This window comes from Colossoma macropomum, unplaced genomic scaffold (genome assembly GCF_904425465.1).
Source record: "Colossoma macropomum unplaced genomic scaffold, Colossoma_macropomum, whole genome shotgun sequence".
Lineage (NCBI taxonomy): Eukaryota > Metazoa > Chordata > Actinopteri > Characiformes > Serrasalmidae > Colossoma > Colossoma macropomum.
This window is the reverse complement of record NW_023494784.1, coordinates 3,108,005-3,126,394: the sequence shown is the minus strand read 5'-3', so window position 1 is coordinate 3,126,394 and position 18,390 is coordinate 3,108,005. Positions and strand designations below refer to the sequence as shown.

General features: G+C 41.0%; 1 protein-coding gene across 1 annotated transcript in view; it reads right to left on the bottom strand.

The window, feature by feature from the left end:
• The window catches only part of edar (ectodysplasin A receptor), a 63,114-nt gene extending 48,617 nt beyond the window's left edge, over positions 1–14,497 (bottom strand). Inside the window, exon 1 of the mRNA XM_036575876.1 lies at positions 14,307–14,497. Within this exon, the coding sequence (XP_036431769.1) occupies positions 14,307–14,388 (82 nt within the window). The 5' untranslated portion in view covers positions 14,389–14,497. The remainder of the gene's footprint in view (positions 1–14,306) is intronic.
• Between the last annotated feature and the right edge of the window lie 3,893 nt (positions 14,498–18,390).

Here is an 18,390-nt window from a genome sequence, read left to right as displayed (position 1 = left end):
ATTTCTTAGAAGTCAAAACTGAATTTTTATGATTCAACATTCTATATTTTGAGAATTTTATTTTTCACATGTGCAAACTAAATTCTTGATATCAGTATTAAAATACTTACAAGCTGAAATGTATTTTTTAACATGTAAATAGAATTATTGAGATTAAGAAAATAGGAAATTAAAGCTAAAATGGTCAATAGAATTTAGCAAGTCAATGTCATTTTTAATTGTAAAAATTAAAGCATCTCTACCAAACGATTTACTATTATTTGTCATCACTTTGTCCCCTTAAAACTCAACGATCTGTTTCTGAGAATTCTGGTTTTCTTTGTTTTCGTTTTTTCCGCTGCATCTATTTTGGCAGCCGACTGGAGCTTCACTCGGCGTGGGTCTTTAATATGTATGACCTCATTTACATGTCGACATGTCGGCTCTTGCCTGGGACACGTGTGAAAATACAGCATTAAAAACATCACCATGGAGACTTTATGATGAAGTCTTAGATACCGTTCTGTACACTTTGCGTGGTGCAGTGCTGCTACTGTTTTATGAATCTGGAACCAAATATTTAGTGGACTGAGCACAAAAAATGTTAAAAAATTTTCCAGCTCCTGTTTTTTAATGGAATATCTTGTTTTATTAATATTAAACTCTTCAAATGGAGGCGAATACAATGACAACCTGGCGTTGGCTTTTTAAAACAGGTAATTGAAAGTACTGGATGTTCAATATTTGCAACTCAACTTTCAATACATTAAACTAAGTAAATAAATAGTAAATAAATTGTACCCATGAATTATAATTTGCAGGAGGGTCTTCTTTGTAAAGTATACGGTATTATTTGTATAAGCTCAGATCCTTTGAACAGGGCTGGCCAAAGTTTTGCATAAGGCCGCACCTTCTGAAGTTCTCCAGGCAGATGCTGAGCGACTTTTTTGAAGATTACTTTCAACTTTGATAGAATTACAGAAACAAAAACACAATAGGTTTTCTCTCAAGCCCACAGGTAAGAGAGTAACCGCACGGCTCAGTGAACTCTGCACCGGGGGGTTCGCAGCCCCGAGGAGAGACTCGACGGGTTTTGGCGGAGCCTCTGAAAGGAGACGAGACGTGCCACGGCTGCCTGGGTGGCAAAGCCTATTAATAACAAGCCGGTGTATCGAGCTGCTGAACCTTTAGGACTTCAGAAGAAGAGCCGTCACGCTTCGAGGCGTCCACTGCGCCGAGCGAGACCCGCCGGCTGTTCCCTGTAGGTGTGTTCCTTCTCTTTCCTTCACTTTAATGCGTATCATACCGTAAACATGTCACACATGGTTCGCAGCAAGCAAGTCCCGGGGAGTCTCAGCTGCGGCTGAAAAGAAACGTCAAAACTGCAAGATCAGCCGTGTTTTTAACCTTCGATCAAGACGGACAGGCAGGGAAAAAGACTTCAAAGTGGCGCAAGCTTCCGCCAAGACTCCGGTGGGCTTTGGTGGTTTACAAAGCTAGAGGGGGTAACACAAGACTAAAGACATCTAGCCTTGTGGATTGATTAGCCACCCTCGACAATGGGATTTTACTTCAGAGCGATCCCGGGCCTTTGTTCTCCTCCCTCTTCTTCTTCTTCTTCTCAACAAAGCAAATGTTACACAACCATTTCTCTATTACTCAGAGATAAAAAATGTCAAGGTAAGACTGTCCTTTGAGCGGAACCAGCTAAGGACGCACAATCAACCGGAATTGGCGGATAATTGATCAAAACAGTTAAATTCGACCGATATTGCAAACCTACATACTTAAAAATGGTGGTTCTACAAGGGTTCTTTAGTAAAGAAAATGGTTCTATATAGAACCTTTTTGAAAAGAGTTCTATATAGCACCAAAAAGGTTTCTTCTATTATAACAAGCTTGACATCGTAACAATAGACAAACGCTTTTTGGTGCTATATAGAACTTTTCAAAAAGGTTCTATACAGAACAATCTACTGCACGTACTCCATCAGTCTGAAGAACCCTTTCATGACGCAAAGAACCCTTTAATCATGCAGAGAGCTCTTTGAGTGTTCATGGTCCTACATAGAACCATTCTCTTTACTACAGAACCCTTGAAGAACCATCTTTTTAAGAGTGTATATTCAATGACAGTGGAAGAGCAGAATGTTTGACACCACAATGATGGTTCTTCAAGAGTTCTTCAGTAAAGAACTGGTTCTATAAAGAACCATGAACACTCAAAGAACCCTTTTCATGGTTCTTTGAAAGCGTTGTTCAGATTTATGAAAAGTGTGCTGTAGATGATTTGAAAAGGGTTCTATGAAGCACCCAAAGGGGATCTTCTATTATTACAACATCAGGCTTGTTACAACAGAAGAACCCTTTGTGGTGCTGTATCGAACCCTTTTCAAAAAGGTTCTATATAGAACCATCGACAGCACACTCTTCATCGATCTGAAGAACGTTTTCACAATGCAAAGAACCCTTTAATCATGCAACAGGTTAGTTGAGTGGTTATGGTTCTGTATAGAACTGTTTTCTGTTCTAAAGAAAGAACCCTTGAAGAACCATCCTTTAAAGGGTGCGCACAAAATATCTGCAGTATTGCCAGAATTTGGACTTCGATACTGATACGAAGCGCAGTATCACAATATTCAACAACAAAACAATCCTACGGCAAAAAATACAACCCAAAAAAAACAAAATCCAGTGTTTACATTATTTCACATCGTCTGATCTTATCAGAGTACACAACATATCTAAGAAGCCTCAGCCGATATAAAAGGCCTCCTACGTTTTTCAGTGTCTTTCATGTTTGTGTCCTTTTATGTTCCAAAAACAGTCATAATTCATTTTTACACGACTTCAGCGCGGATGGGCGGGGTTTAACTGCTGTAGGCCGAACAGGCGGACGTATGAAAATGTTTTGTTTTATGTGACATCAAAAAACAATTTCTGCAGCTTATTTTCCATACATGGACCGCAAGAAGAGAGGAGTAAACAACCGTTCTTACGAAGAAATTTCCTCTTAAAACCCACTTACGCAGTTTTCACGAAGATTCTGACATTTACCCGTGTTTTTTTTTATCTGGGATTTGTTCTCAGGTAAGAACAGAATCTACACACACTCAAGAGCACAAAGGTGAGAACAGTTCATGACATGACTCTGACTTTTTCTTAGAACCTTTCTCAATAGCACACTTAAGCTATGTTCACAATACAAGCCTCGTTGCTCAAATCCAGTTTTTTGCTCAAATCCGATCTCTCTGACTCGATGGTTCACACTCGTTTAGGTAAGTGACTCAAATCTGTCAATGTGAACGAACCGGCGTCCTGAAACGACCCTCATGAGCTCATCCTACTCAGTAACGTCACGTGAATCATCAGCACAAACTAACAAGCAGAACGAGCTTCGCTGAGAAGATCATTAACTCTGATCAGCTCTCAGCTTCATTATTAGAGCGAGACGAAGGAGAAAAAGGCGAGATGAGCTTTTTCGTAGCTTTAAGAACAGACTTAGGGAGATCTTGGCGAATGAAGCCCAGTATTTTTTGAAACTTTGTCAGAGTTTACACACTACGACAAAACAGCTTTTCTGTGAAAGAGCATTAGTTCATACGCCCTGCTGTAGTAGGGAACGTCTGATTCGTACAACACTAATCTGCTTTTAATTCGTTTTACTGCGTTTGTAACCCTCTAGAAATGTCGCCAGTCCAGTTCCAATTTCTACATTTTATAAACACTTATTTATTTGAATTTCAATGATTCAGAGGTGTGTCCCAATACTTTTGTCCATATAGCGTATATATATGTGAAAAATATTGTCGCCATCTGTCCACAATTCCCATATCGATGCATAATTCAGCTTCAAATCATGCTAATGCTCATCATCACTGAGTATGTTTACATGCACCCAATAATCCGATCATCGGATTTCTGCAGTTCTCTGATTATTAAAATGCTCACGTAAACAGCGCACTCTGATTTCTTAGACCTATAAATCTGATTAAGAAATCTGATAAAGAAGCTGGATTTTAGCTCGGTATTCAGATTTCTCAGTGCATGTAAACTCTTACTCTGATTTCTTTCCAATTTCTCAGTCTGCGCATTTGCGAAAGCAAGACGCAGCAAAACACTTTTGGAGCAACGCTGAAACCGACTACATTCTCGACGAAATGATGGATTTAAATATTCTTCATCTTCTAGATGATGTATGTTCATATTTTCAGGTAAAGTGGTGTGATGTTTTAAAAAAAGCCACATCATGAATTTTGAGTTTTACGTTACGTTCAAATCACGTCTCCTTCTGTGAGTTTATTGGCTGGTTGTAAAGCAGAAATCTGATTACTGTCTGACTCATGTAGACTCAGAGTTTCCCCATTATCTGATTACTCAAGTGCATGTAAACGTGTTGATCAGATTACTGACAAAATCTGATTTTCTGCAGTTATCGGATTAATAAGTGCATGTAAACACACTCAGTGACTGGCTCTGCATGCCACTTAGAAAACCTTACGCTGCTCCACAATTGGCAGCAATCACTGGGCACTCTGCCACCGTCGTCCTAATGTGTGGTCCGTTTTAGTTCATAATGGATAATAAAAACGTAGCAAAGCGCTACGAAGCGCTCCGAGCGTGCCCCACCGAATCCCAGAGCCTTATCTCAGTTCCATCTTCAAATGTACCACCAGCTTTAGAAGAAGTTCCGAGAACTTTCACAAAACCTGAGCGCTAAATTAAACCCGCAAACATCAAACGCAGGCAAGTAGATGGGAACAAGGAAAGGCCCAATGTGATTTTCAAATGTGCATATGATTTGTAACTAGGATAAACACCAGAGAGAGAGAGAGAGAGAGAGACAGAGAGAGAGAGAGAGAGAGAGAGACGTACTGTAATTACTGTTAGCAGGTAAATTTCACATGGAGTCTCTTTGACAGATAATTGCGACGAATGCAAGAAGCGACAGGTTCTGGGAGAGTTATCGTCTTTCTTTCTCGCTGTGGCTTGGGTCGCATTCTCCACAGCTACTTATTTTCTGAGATTCGGAGCGCCGGGAGATGCAGGTACTCCCCTATTGTACGAGAGCCATGAATTCATTCATGCAGTGTGTCTCTGTTACCTAAAACCTGGGTAGATATTTGAGAGCAGAGCACCCCTATCAACATGGCTACGATGACCCTGAACAATGCCAGCTCACAGCTAGCGGGACTAAGGTGCACCACACGCCTCATTTGGCCCAGTCCAGGAAGACGGCCCTCATGACGTTTTGAGAAGATGAGGAGTGTTCGAAGGTGTAGGGGTTGGATTTCTTCACCTTTTATTACAGGGCCAAAAATAAGGTACGTATGGTTAGCATGGCTAGCAAAACACGGAATTACCAATCACGTTCGACAACAGGACACTTGTTTTATTCCTTGAGGATGTTCATGATGTTTCAGCTCGGTCTGGAATACGCAGAGTTTCTAGATAGGCCCGGAACCTTCCTACGCTCCTCTGTCCCGGTTGCCTCGGAGGAAAACCTGCCTGCTTCATCCCAAATGAGTTTAATTGCGCGAATCCTTGCGGCAAGCAACCACAACCGGTCGTGCCGAGAGAAAAAAAGAAGAAGTGTTTGTCTACTGGAGACCTTTTGGCGCTGCGTTTCATCAGGGCGGCGGAAGGAAAGAAAGAAAAGAGAGCAAAAAGTGAACTTTCTGAAGAGTCTTTTTTTTTTTTGCAGGAAGTGAAAATTCTTGCCAAATGCTTTCGCCCTGAGCCTCATCGCTCATTATCAGACTAAACGAATGCACACACGCCCAAAAGAGGCTTTCATCAAACTCCAGGGCCGGCGTCGTCTCTCGACCCCCCCGGTTCCAGAATGATTGGGGTGGGGTGGGGGGTGGTGTTGGCTGGAATGCTCCTCAGAGTGCCTCTGAAAAGCCGCTCTCCTCTCCTCACACCTCCGCCCCACCGGGGACCCTGCCGAGACTTGCCTCCCGTTTGAAAGCCGACCGCAGACTCACCGCCTGGAGCTATTAATCTTATAACAACCACATAATCTAAGATAAATACACAGAGTATCATTATCCTTATCATTAACAAGCCTGAAATATCTATTCCTAGGGGAAGGATTAAGGAGGGGATATTATTACCCTTCGCCGTACACTGAAGGAGGTCGCCGTCCAACTGAATTAGGGAGCCCCAAGCAGGAGGGGAATTTATAGTCGTTTAAGTTAGTATTGTTTTTTGCTTTAGGGATGCAATTCCAATTATTGGACGTTTACAAGGCTGTGTCCGTTCCTTCTGATGACAAGTTTACTGAGATTGCTCGAGTAAGATACCCCACAGGGGACGTGAAAGAGGCTGGAATGTCCAATGTTTGAGATGATGCCAAGTGTATTCCCTTTAACAGACAGACTGAGACATACTGGGTGAGCAATTACACTTAGCAAACACTATGAAATATTCAGTAACTACCATAAATTCTTAAATATCTACTATCAATCAGTCAGTATCCACTATGAATTATTCGGTATCTGCTATGAAATATTCACTAGCTACTATGAATTATTCAGTAACTTCTATGAATTATTCAGTATCCACTATGAATTATTTAGCAGCTATGATGAATTAAGTAACTACTATGAATTATTCAGTATCTACTACGAATTACACAGTATCTACTCTGATACTGTGTAAGTTCTGTGGTTATTAGGGTGAAGAGTTAAATAATTACATGAATTATTAAGTATCTACTGTAAAGTACTCAATATCTATTATGCGTTATTTAGTAGCTATAAATGATTCAGTAGCTACTATGAATTATTCAGTAGCTACTATTAATTATTCAGTAGCTACTATGAATTATTTAGTAGCTGTTAGTAGCTATTATGAATTATTCAGTAACTACTATTAATTATTACGTATCTACTGTGAATTATTTAGTATCTACTATAAACTACTACTAATTATTCATTATAATAAATAAATACTACACTATAAATACTACACTACAAATACTATAATGTATTCAGTATCTTACTCCGAATGTAGTCGATTAGCCACGTTTGGTGTCTGAAGTTTACATCTTTCATTTTAGCACTGGCGCTACAAGGCTAATGTAGCTAACAAGCCGCCAATTAGCACTGTGCAAACACTACACTATATGTCGCATCGTTATATATGAAATAATCTATAAATATGATTGTCACTACGTTTTTTTTTTCGCTATGCAACATTTTTTGTCCATTGACAACAGTCTGTCATACGGTGTCGGAAACGTCTATTAGATCACCAAACCCAACACGGTTGGAGGAAAGTGTGAGGTGACTTAGGCACAACGCTAACTGGTGGGGCTTCCACTACACGTTAGCTACATAAGCCTCGTAGCTCCAGTGCTGCAGGAGCAAACTTTGGATACTATGTAAACACAAAGAAATCTGCATCCTCACAGCCGACAATGTTTGAAAGACTGTGTTTTTCTCTCTTTGACTCATCCCTCGATCTAAAGATGAAAGTGAGAATGTAATTTGCTGTTGATGTGGCCCAGTAAGGGAGATCTGAGGGCGGGCTGGAGTGTAGAACTTCTTTACAGCTAACATTTATAACTGTGTTGATGTAATACCCTTTATACCTGTAGACATGATGTACACATTTGAATCAAGAATATCCATGACATTATTTTTTCAGCGTGACCCTGAACTTTGTTTAGAGCGCTGGCCGAGCCTCCTCATCCGCCGTCTTTCGCCGAATCCAAACAGATGGGCTTTGTCATCACTAACTTTCAGCGGAAAGGGCTTTTAATTCCCACCGCGTAGCGTTTCAAATTGATATTTATTGTCCTGGACCATAATTGCTTTCTGTCAGATTAGGAAATGGCTTCTCACAACGCAGCAATCAGCGGGGAAATCAGGCCGACGCCTGAAAAAAGAGCCTCCACTTGGTTTATTTCTAAAAGGGAATTAAACAAATAGCATAATTACGCAGGGCTCTCGTAATCTCCACATCCGTCTTCGTCCTTCTGTTGACGACGGTCTGTTTTCCATTTGGCCGGCCAATCCACACACACACACACACACACACACACACACACACACACACACACACACATATAAGCTGAGGTAAGACGGGCTGAATCTGAAGGACAAACTGCTGAGGTTCTCAAGGTCAACAAAAGCGTTTCTTGTACGTTCTTCAAGAAACATAAAGTTGTAAAAACATGAAGATATTAAGTTTTGTTTTTTTGAACAAATCAAGGCTCCAGTTTCTTAATGAAAATTAATAACCCACTAAGACGTTTACAATTTAGTCAGTAATCTGAAGAGTTATTATATTACAATTATTATATCTATTATGAATTATTTAGTAATTACTATGAATTATTCAGTAATTACTATAAATTATTCAGTAACTACTACGAATTATTTAGTAACAATTATGAATTAATCAGTATCTACTACCAATTATTCAGTACCTACAATGAATTAAGTAACTACTATGAATTACTCCATAACTACTACAATTTATTAAGTAAATACAACAATTTTTTTAGTATCTGCTAAGAATTATTCAGTGTCTACTCTAATTGCTCAGTATCTATTATGAATTATTCAGTGTCTACTATGAATTACACAGTATCTACTCTGATACTGTGTAAGTTCTGCGGTCATTAGGGTGAAGAGTTAAATAACGACACACACAGAGACCCTCAGAGTTTCAGAGATTAAAACCGATTGTTTTGCATTTGTGATCAGATTCTCGTCCGTACTCTCTCTCCCTCCTGCTGGCCCTTTTTGCCTCCACACATGGTGCCCACAGCACATGCTATAAAGTACACCTATTAAAAATCTGTACAAAAGATGAAAAGAATAGTGCATAATGATCAGCCTGAGCTTGTGAAGGAGTTATGCTTGGATTTCGGCGGCTCTTGTTTGAATTAGTCTGGTTGCTTTTGTGCTTTTCACCGTTTCCGCAGTGTAACTCACAGTCCAAAATAAGTCAGCAGATGGAGAAGAACAGATTGATCCTGGAGAAGCGCCGTTTTGGAGCTGATGGTTTACGACGTTTGCCTCGCAGCGCCGACGCGGCGGGGTGAAGAGTTGATCCGGGTGTCAGGAGGGATTTAAGGGCCAGTACTGAGAGGCACTTTACCCTGAGGTATAAAACATATGTGAATGTACATGCTTACTGCAGCTTCACTCACTGATTAAGTTTCATCCTTTGATTAACGTACATGAAGACACGCTTACGTTCATGCACGGCACTAGCTTAAAGAAAAACGGTCCTTTATACTACATGTGAAGGGCTAAAAGGTCATAGCTGTTGCTACAGACTGTGACTCACACAGACACAAGGATAAAGGAAGAAAGCAGTAAAACATAAGTGCATATATACTGTACTGCATCTCAGTCCACCAAGAAAACTGCTCAAAATGATTTATCTTGACAGTAAGTGGCTTTAAATATCATTTTCTCAGACGCTTAAGACTTCTTTTAATTTAATTTCCAGGCATAATGGCCTTTAAGTACAGGTTATTCATGGAAATTAGCTATAGGGCTGCAGCTAATTATTATTTTCATTGTCGATTAATCTGTTGATTATTTTTTCGATTAATCGATTAATTGTTCTATAAAATGTCAGAAAATGGTGAAAAATGTCGATCAGTGTTTTCCAAAGCCCAAGATGATGTCCTCAGATGTCTTTTTTCATCCACACCCCAAATGTACTCAGTTTGGTGTCACAGAGGAGTAAAGAAACCAGAAAATATTCAAATTTAAGAAGCAGGAATCAGAATTTTTACTTACTTTTCTTTAAAAATTACTCAAATCGATTGATCAATTACCAAAATAATTGCTGAACAATTTAATAGTCGACAACTAATCGATTAATCGATTGATAGTTTCGGCTCTAATTAGATATAAGATGGTCCGCTTGCATAAAAGTTTGCAGAAAAAACAGGAGTTTCCAAAATTGGAGTTCAAAGATTAAAAGCTACAGAGCAAGTTAGACTCCTAACAACCACCTGGAAGACCGGGTAGGCACCAAAACTGCCCCCATCAGATAAACAGCACTTAAAGCTTTCATCTCTGAGAGAGAGGAGAAAATCAAGCTGCTTCAGATCTGAAAACATCCACAGGTGTTTCTGTCCATCCTTCCACTGTGAGAAGACCACTCAGCGTTATGGGTCTGAAAGGATGTGTAGCTGATCAAGAAGAACCTCACTGAGAAAAGGAGACGGACACATCAAACAAAGAAGCTGAACGATGGACTGACCACCCCAGAGTCCAGACCTCAGCACCACTGAATGTGTTTGATTACTTCAGAAAATGATCAACCAGCTTCTAAGACTGAACTTTGGAGGTGTGTCTGCAGATTCTTTGAGGAACTGAAAGTGGGTCTCCTGAAGAGAATGGAAGCTGGAATGAAGGGAAAGAATTGACACAATAAACACTGAAAAGACTGATATTATATTTAGTTGTTGAGACGTCTGTGTGATTCTACATGTTAATTTTAAATGTAATAACAATTATTAAATTAAAAGATTGCTGAATTAAACAGTGAACAGCTCCAATTATAAAAGTATAATCAATACATTTTAGAGAATCCCAAGCCAAAAAATGTAAATTTTTATTTTGGGACAGGGAGATATAATAATAATAGTTATGTCTCTTTTATCCTTTTGTTTTGTCTTCGTTTTCTCTCTCTTTCTTCCTCTTCTTTCCTCTCTCCCTCGCACAAAGGGTAAAGTCATTAGCTGAGTGTTATTAAGTGTGTGCGAGCGTGTGATCCGTCTCCTGTCTCCAAACCAGCTTTACTGAGCTAAGGCCACAGTTTCTTCATCTTTTGATGATTTTAATTACAGTGTCTGTCAGCCTTCTCTTCTGAAAACAAACTCGAGGAGAACATGAAAAGACGACACAAATCCTCACCCCTCCACCCCAACTACTACTGCGCGGCAACGGGGGCTTTGATTTCTTGCCTCAGATGGGGAGAGAGAGAGAGAGAGAGAGAGAGAGAGAGAGAGAGAGAGAGAGAGAGAGAGGGAGGGAGGGAGACGCTCTGTGCTAAGCTTTCAGCCTGCTGGGGGCTTCACAGCACTGTTGACTGAGGACTACACTTTTATCTCTTGTGGAGACAGAATGTAAGCAGTCAGAGGGAAAAGGAAAAACAGTGACGAGTGCTGTAAACTGTCTGACTGCCCTCACTGCCCTCCAGCCCAGCTCATGGACCATCAAAAGTTTGGTAATACCTAAACTTCCACATTGTGTTTAATACACATGAACACGTTTTCTTCGTCAGCTTGCAAAAGCACACCAAATTAGTGCAAAACGTTTACTTTTGGCCATTTTTCTTCACGAAAACTGAAAGAACAGCTGCTGAAAGCCCTAATTTGAGAATAAAGCCAATGGTCAGGCAGTGTTTAAACCACCTTTATGCAAAAATTACTTGGAATATGTACTTTTAACAAAAATTTATTAAAAAAAACACTTAACTGAAGGGCAGCATTCATAAGACTACATGACACCTACATGACAACTGACGTAAACCTACATATCGCTGCTGTCGGAACAAAACCTCGTATCTCCAAAATGGTAACTTTACAGGAGAATGAAAAAAACATACTTTACTTCTAATGTAAGTCAATGGAACCAGACTTTTGTCCAAGTAATTTTGGGCTATTTCTTTTGGTCCATTCCTCATGAAATGTACACACAATGTAAAGGCCAACAAGTATTTTCAAATTATGTCAAAAACTGAAAAATGACAAAAATGCAGATACAAGGTCTTATTCTGATATAAGAAGATAAACATTTACAAAAGCCAGTTTTCACAAACGCTGCGTCATTTCAACTTAACAAGGGTTACGACAACTGACGCCTGGAGAAATAAGATTTTATACATGTCTACACAGATTTATGACAGGCTTATTATATGTTAATAATAATTTAATCACAACCTGCTCTTCAGTTCCAAAGGAGACACTCTAATGAACATGAAGCTGAAGATAAAAATATCTAAAGGAAAAGCAAACAAAGGATTAGCTGGGCTGTTTTCCTGCTGGCTTAATATTTTTTTGTGATTTGCAACCAACTGCATTGCTCTAAATATCAGCAATCTCCACTGAAAGACATCAATAACCATGAGGAAAGTGTATAAAGCTGAAGGACCTATCATATTTCTGAAAGCCGTCTGCCGCTGGGGAGCCTCTTCGCCACCACGGCAGCATCTATATAATTATCCAATCCATCAGTGACACATTTTCAGCGTACAATTGTTCCTCCCTTAGCCTGGAGAACATTTAGCCAGAAATCATCTAGGAAACTTAAGGACCTCAGGAACATCTCCTTCTAAATATGATCAGAGTTAAAGAAAATCCAGTCGTTTCAAAGCGAAGCTCAAACATCTAACAAATGCGGCTGGAGAAATGGAGAAGTGCACTAATGACGATGGCAAAGCGGGCGAAATAAAACCCAGCCCCTAATTTCAGACTTGAATTGTTTACTTCACTTTCTGCCTCAGAAGACTCTAAAACGGGTGCTCGAGGCTCACTGAGCTGGAAAAGGGATTTATTTCCACTTTCAGCAGTAGTTCAAAGTCAGAGAGAGACATCAGAAGTGCTGCATGCATGTGCATGCCTCAGCCCGACAGTCTCCAAACAGGACTTTCCCTCAGGTCTTAGCCTAGCGGAAAGGCCAGGCTTTCCCTCAGGTCTAGTTTGGTGGGACGTCTAGACCTTCCCTCAGGTCTTAGTCTAGCGGAACGGCCAGGCTTTCCATCGGGTCTAGTTTGGTGGGACGTCTAGACCTTCCCTCAGGTGTTAGGGAAGCGGAAAGGCCAGGCCTTTCCTCAGGTCTTAGCTTGGTGGAATATTGAGACTTTCCTTCTGGACTTAGCTTGGCAGAAGAGACAAAGGTTCTCTCAGGTTTTAGCTTTGAGACACCTAGATCTTTCCTTAAGCGTTAGCTCTAAGGAACCAAACTTCCCCTGAGGTCTTGCCTTGGTGGGGCATTTAGATTCCCCCCCCAGGTCTTAACTTGCAGGACAGATCTTTGCTTGGTGGACCAACCAGACTGGTAGCTTGGTAGGAAGGTCAGACTTTCCGTTAGGTATTACCTTGGTGGGACGTCTAGACCTTCCCTCAGGTCCTACTTCAGCGACACCATCAGACTTTTTTACATTTTCACATTTTAGCCTGGCCAAATTTTGATTTAAGTCTTGGCTCTACCTGATGGTCAGACTTTCTCGAAGGTACTAACTCAGTGGCACAGCAGGAATTTCCCTCAGCAGGAAAGCCACTTTCTCTCAGGTCTTAGTTTGGTGGGACATCTAAACCTCTGATCAGGTCTCAGCCTGGTAGGAAGGCCAGACTTTATCTCAGGTCCTGTGCTTACCTCAGTAGCACAGACTTGCCCTCAGGTCTTAGCTTAGCGCCACAACCATAATTTACCTCAGAATTTGCCTCAAGAGCACAACCGGATTTTCCTTCATGTTTAAGCTCAAATATAATGTATCTAAGGTTTTTTTTTTATCCCAGTAGCACAACCAGACTTTTCCTCAGCTCTTATCTTGGTGAGATAACCACAAATTACTTCAGTTTTTACCTCACTAGCACATCCAGGCTTTCCCTTGGGTCTTAGCTTGGTGGGACAACCACACATTACCTAAGGTTTAAACTCACTAGCACATCTAGACTTTCTCTCAGATCTTAGCTTAACCATAATATATGGGACAACCATATGGTACCTCAGGCTTTACCTCCATAGCACAACCAGACTTTCCTTCAGGTTTTAGCTCTGCCACATCCATAATTTACCACAGAGTTTACCTCCGAAGCTCAACCAGATTTTCAGTCAGGTCTTAGTTTAGTCCCACAGCCATAATTTACCTCAGGTTTTACTTCAGTAGTACAACAAGACTTTCCCTCATATCCGAACTCAAGCATATCTAAGATTTTGTCTTTATCTCAGCAGCACAACCACCTCAGATTTTACCTGAGTAGCACATCCAGACTTTCCCTTGGACCTAAGACGTTTTATCTCATTAGCACAACCAGAGATTCCCTCACATTTTAGCTCAAACACGATGTATCCAATGCTCAACCATCCTTTGCCTCAGACCTGATCTATTTATTACATTTAGGTCTTTCCTTAGATCTTGGTGGGACATCCATATGTTGCCTCAGTACAGCACATCCTGACCAGACTTTCCCTCAGATCTTGTCTTGGTGGGCTACTTCCCCTCAGATCCACCAGCAGCAACACCTTCTCTGAGGTTTTATTGGCCAGGTGGGACAGTCAGTCGTCCCCCCGGCTCTTATTCTCTCTTTTCAACACCACCACAGTAAATAATCATTGTTAACTTACTTTTTTCCACGCAGCTGCTGTGAAAAAGAGATGAACTGGCCTGAACAGCGCAGCGTCCGTGAGCTAACGGCGTGCACCTCATCAAACAGCCCGCACTGGACTGAACCGGACACTCAGCTCCGCTGTACACACACGCAAACCAGCGTCCAGCGAGCAAGACGTTTTTGAGCGTTAACGTGTTGGTTTCCACCGCCACCAAACTTCACCTCAGATCACAGCCTGGAAAACAAAGTCAGGAATTTCCCTGAATCCCACACCGCATTCCTGAGACGCGGCTGGCGTTACCTGCAGGAGGACGAGAGGCGGATTAACTTCCAGAGAAAAGTCCTCAGCTCCGCGTTCCTCGGACGGGCTGCGGCTCCACTCACCGCAGGGGAGTCAGCGGGGCGGCGGCGCTCAGGATCACCGGGACAGGATCACCTTTTCCTCAGCTGACCAGCTTTAACGCTCCGTCTTCTCCGTGTGGTGTTTTGTGGGCGAGCTTGGCTCCTCCTCGCAGTGAAGAAGAGGGCGCTGATGCTGTCCGCCCGGAGGGAACCTGACTCAGGTAGAGCAGCGGGGGAACGCGGAGAGGCTCAGGCGCCCCCTGCTGGTACACACCGCGGTACTACAACACTGGCACATAAACTGCTCTGAACCTTTCAGAGCCTCGACACTGCAGTCAAACTCAGACTAATTTCTGTTTGTTTGTTTATGTTGCTGTTAAATTACTATTTGAGTTTCAAATATGTGTTTAATACTATATTTAAATAACTATTTAAAATAATTGTTCGAATTTGAATGTATGAATATACATCTATACATATATATATATTCTAACAAACATCAAACTATTGTGACAATTACTGTTATTGTTGTTGATGTTGCTGTTGTCATCGTTGGTGTTATTGACTACAAGTATAACTGCTACTACAACAACAACAAGTACTACTACTATTAATAATAATAATAAAAATATAATAATAATAATAATAATAATAATAGCTTCAAAAAGAAAATAAAAAGATAAAATATAATATAATTGTTTTCAATGCGATGGACTGGCGACCTGTCCAGGGTGTATCCTGCCTTCCGCCCAATTACAGCTGGGATAGGCTCCAGCACCCCACCGCGACCCAGAAGGATAAGCGGTTTAGATGATGGATGGATGGATGTTTTCATTTTTATAAAGGTCTGGATTCTGTGAAACACTACTCTGAATCTATACCTAAACCACGGAAAGGTGTGGTGATAATGTAGAATATGCAGAATGATGTGATAATATTTAATATATATTTTTTGTCTATACTGAGTCAAAAGTCAGACCAGTTTATTTGCACTGTACTCAAAATGATGGATAGACAGACAGACAGACAAACAGACAGATAGACAGAGTCAGACAGATTGATATATCAATAGATAAATAGATGGATATATAGACAGATAGACATATAGATAGACAGATAGATAGAGAAACAGACAGACAGACAGACAGATAGATAGACAGATAGATAGATAGATAGATAGATAGATAGATAGATTTATTTATTGATAGGCAGATAGGCAGATAGAGTGATAGACAGACAGACAGACAGACAGACAGATAGATAGATAGATAGGCAGATAGATAGACAGACAGACAGACAGATAGATAGATAGATAGATAGATAGATTGATTGATAGGCAGATAGATAGACAGACAGACAGACAGATAGATAGATAGATTGATTGATAGGCAGATAGATAGACAGACAGACAGACAGATAGATAGATAGATTGATTGATTGATTGATAGGCAGGTAGACAGACAGACAGACAGACAGACAGATAGATAGATAGATAGATTGATAGGCAGATAGATAGACAGGCAGACAGACAGACAGACAGATAGATAGACAGACAGACAGACAGACAGACAGACAGACAGACAGATAGATAGATAGATAGATAGATAGATAGATAGATGGATGGATGGATGGATGGATGGATGGATAGATAGACAGACAGACAGGCAGGCAGGCAGGCAGACAGACAGACAGACAGATAGACAGACAGACAGACAGACAGACAGACAGATAGATAGTCAGACTCATATCAGTAAAGTTTCTCTAAGATTATACAGCAGGTTGTTTGTAGCTGGCGGAAGCTTCCGGCTGCGTCTGAGGGCTCTGAGACGCTTGTAGTTTTGGGCAGCTTTACTCTCGCTGTGTCCTCTTTCATCCTCAAAGGTCTTTACCTTCCCAGCCCTGCTGATGAAAAAGCACATGAAAGGAGCGTGTCATGTTTTTACATCCTCACAGTGGTGGGGTGGGGGGTCGTATCTTTCTGGGAAATGGCTTTCAAGTATCTCGTGGGCTCCATCCCTCCGTGTCGAGGGTGTATCGACGTGTTTATTTACCTGTTGATTTGTTTAAAGGGGTTTCCTGTTTTTCCTCTAACCCAGGTGTTTTGGATGGATGGTGAGGAGCTGACCAGTCAGGCTAAAGAAAGTGGAGACGCTTTCTCTTCATCTAGAGCAAAGACCAGATAAAAGTGGCTTTGAAATTCCACCAACCCAGCAATTATAGCATCGGTGCATTGATGTGAAGGAGGATGATAAGGTGCATTCTTCCTGTTGGTGGTGGATGAGAGAGCCAGTGAAAACAGTAAACAGTGAAAGCAGTATGTAAATAAACATATACTTAGCGCATAATAAAAACACACTCCCCGGCCACTTTATCAGAAACCCCTCTCTTGCAGCTTCATCTTGCTGGTGTACAGTTAGAGACTGTAGTCCACCTGTAGATGCATCTTTTGAATTAACCATCCTCTAGTCCTTCATTAGTGGTCAGTGTCACTGCTGTGCTGAGAACTGACCGTTGATGAATGAGGCAGAGGGGGGCTGATGAATTTTGCACCAACAGATGGTCTACAATCAATAACTGCACACCTACAGTCTTGAAAATACAGGTGCCTAAAGGGGTTCTTTGCACGATGCCATAGAAGAACCACTTTTGGTTTCCTGAAGCTGAACCTTTCAGTGGATGGTTCTTCTGAGAACCATTTTAGTAAATGAGATGTGTTTGAAGAACTTTTTAAAGTTTTAAAAAGAACCTTCACATGACGTAAAGGTTCCAGGAAGAACCCTTAAATTGTTATGGAAAAGGGCTGCCCAAAACTTGACCCATGGACCAGTGAGGATGTTTGATTTGGCCTGTGAGAAAGTGGCCAGTAAGTGGCAGCACAAGGTGGGTGTTTCTAATAAAGTGGCCAGCAAGTGGAAGCACAAGGTGGGTGTTTCTAATAAAGTGGCCAGCGAGTGGAAGCACAAGGTGGGTGTTTCTAATAAAGTGGCCAGCGAGTGGAAGCACAAGGTAGGTGTTTCTAACAAAGTGGCCAGCGAGTGGAAGCACAAGGTAGGTGTTTCTAACAAAGTGGCCAGCGAGTGGAAGCACAAGGTAGGTGTTTCTAATAAAGTGGCCAGCAAGTGGAAACACAGGGTAGATGTTTCTAATAAAGTGGCCAGTGAGTGGAAACACAAGGTAGGTGTTTCTTTCACTGTAACCATCTCACTGTTAGATACTGGGTTCTCCATTAACATCTAAGTTCTTAACCTCTTATCTGTCCTGCCTTAAATCATACTCCAAAAACAAAAGTGTGTCTATTATCTTTTATCTATCTGTCTGTAATGCATTTGTTAAAAACCTGAAGTGTACGACCATTAGACACTGTCCAGTCCCTGAACTGTTCATTTCAGTGGTACTGAGGGCAATAGCCGATGTTTTTATGTGTTGGTTCTTTCAACCTTAAAGCTTAGATCTTCCTTCATTCATGAATTTATTACTGGCTTTGAAGAAGAGAGGGTGGTGGTTTGATTTTTCCTTCAAGTTCTATAAAGATCTCATCTGAATCTGCCGCTAGTAGCACAAATAGTTGTTAGCTGTGGTCACCAACTTGTCTGGCGAGCAGCCCACTTGTAGACAGTGCATTTGCAAACAAACACGAAATAACAGACATTTATTTACAGGAAGAGTACATAAACACAGTAAAAATGTCATATATTTGTTTTTCACAATATCCACCATTGTCTCAAAGGCTCATTGTCCATCTTATCAGCTCCACTTAC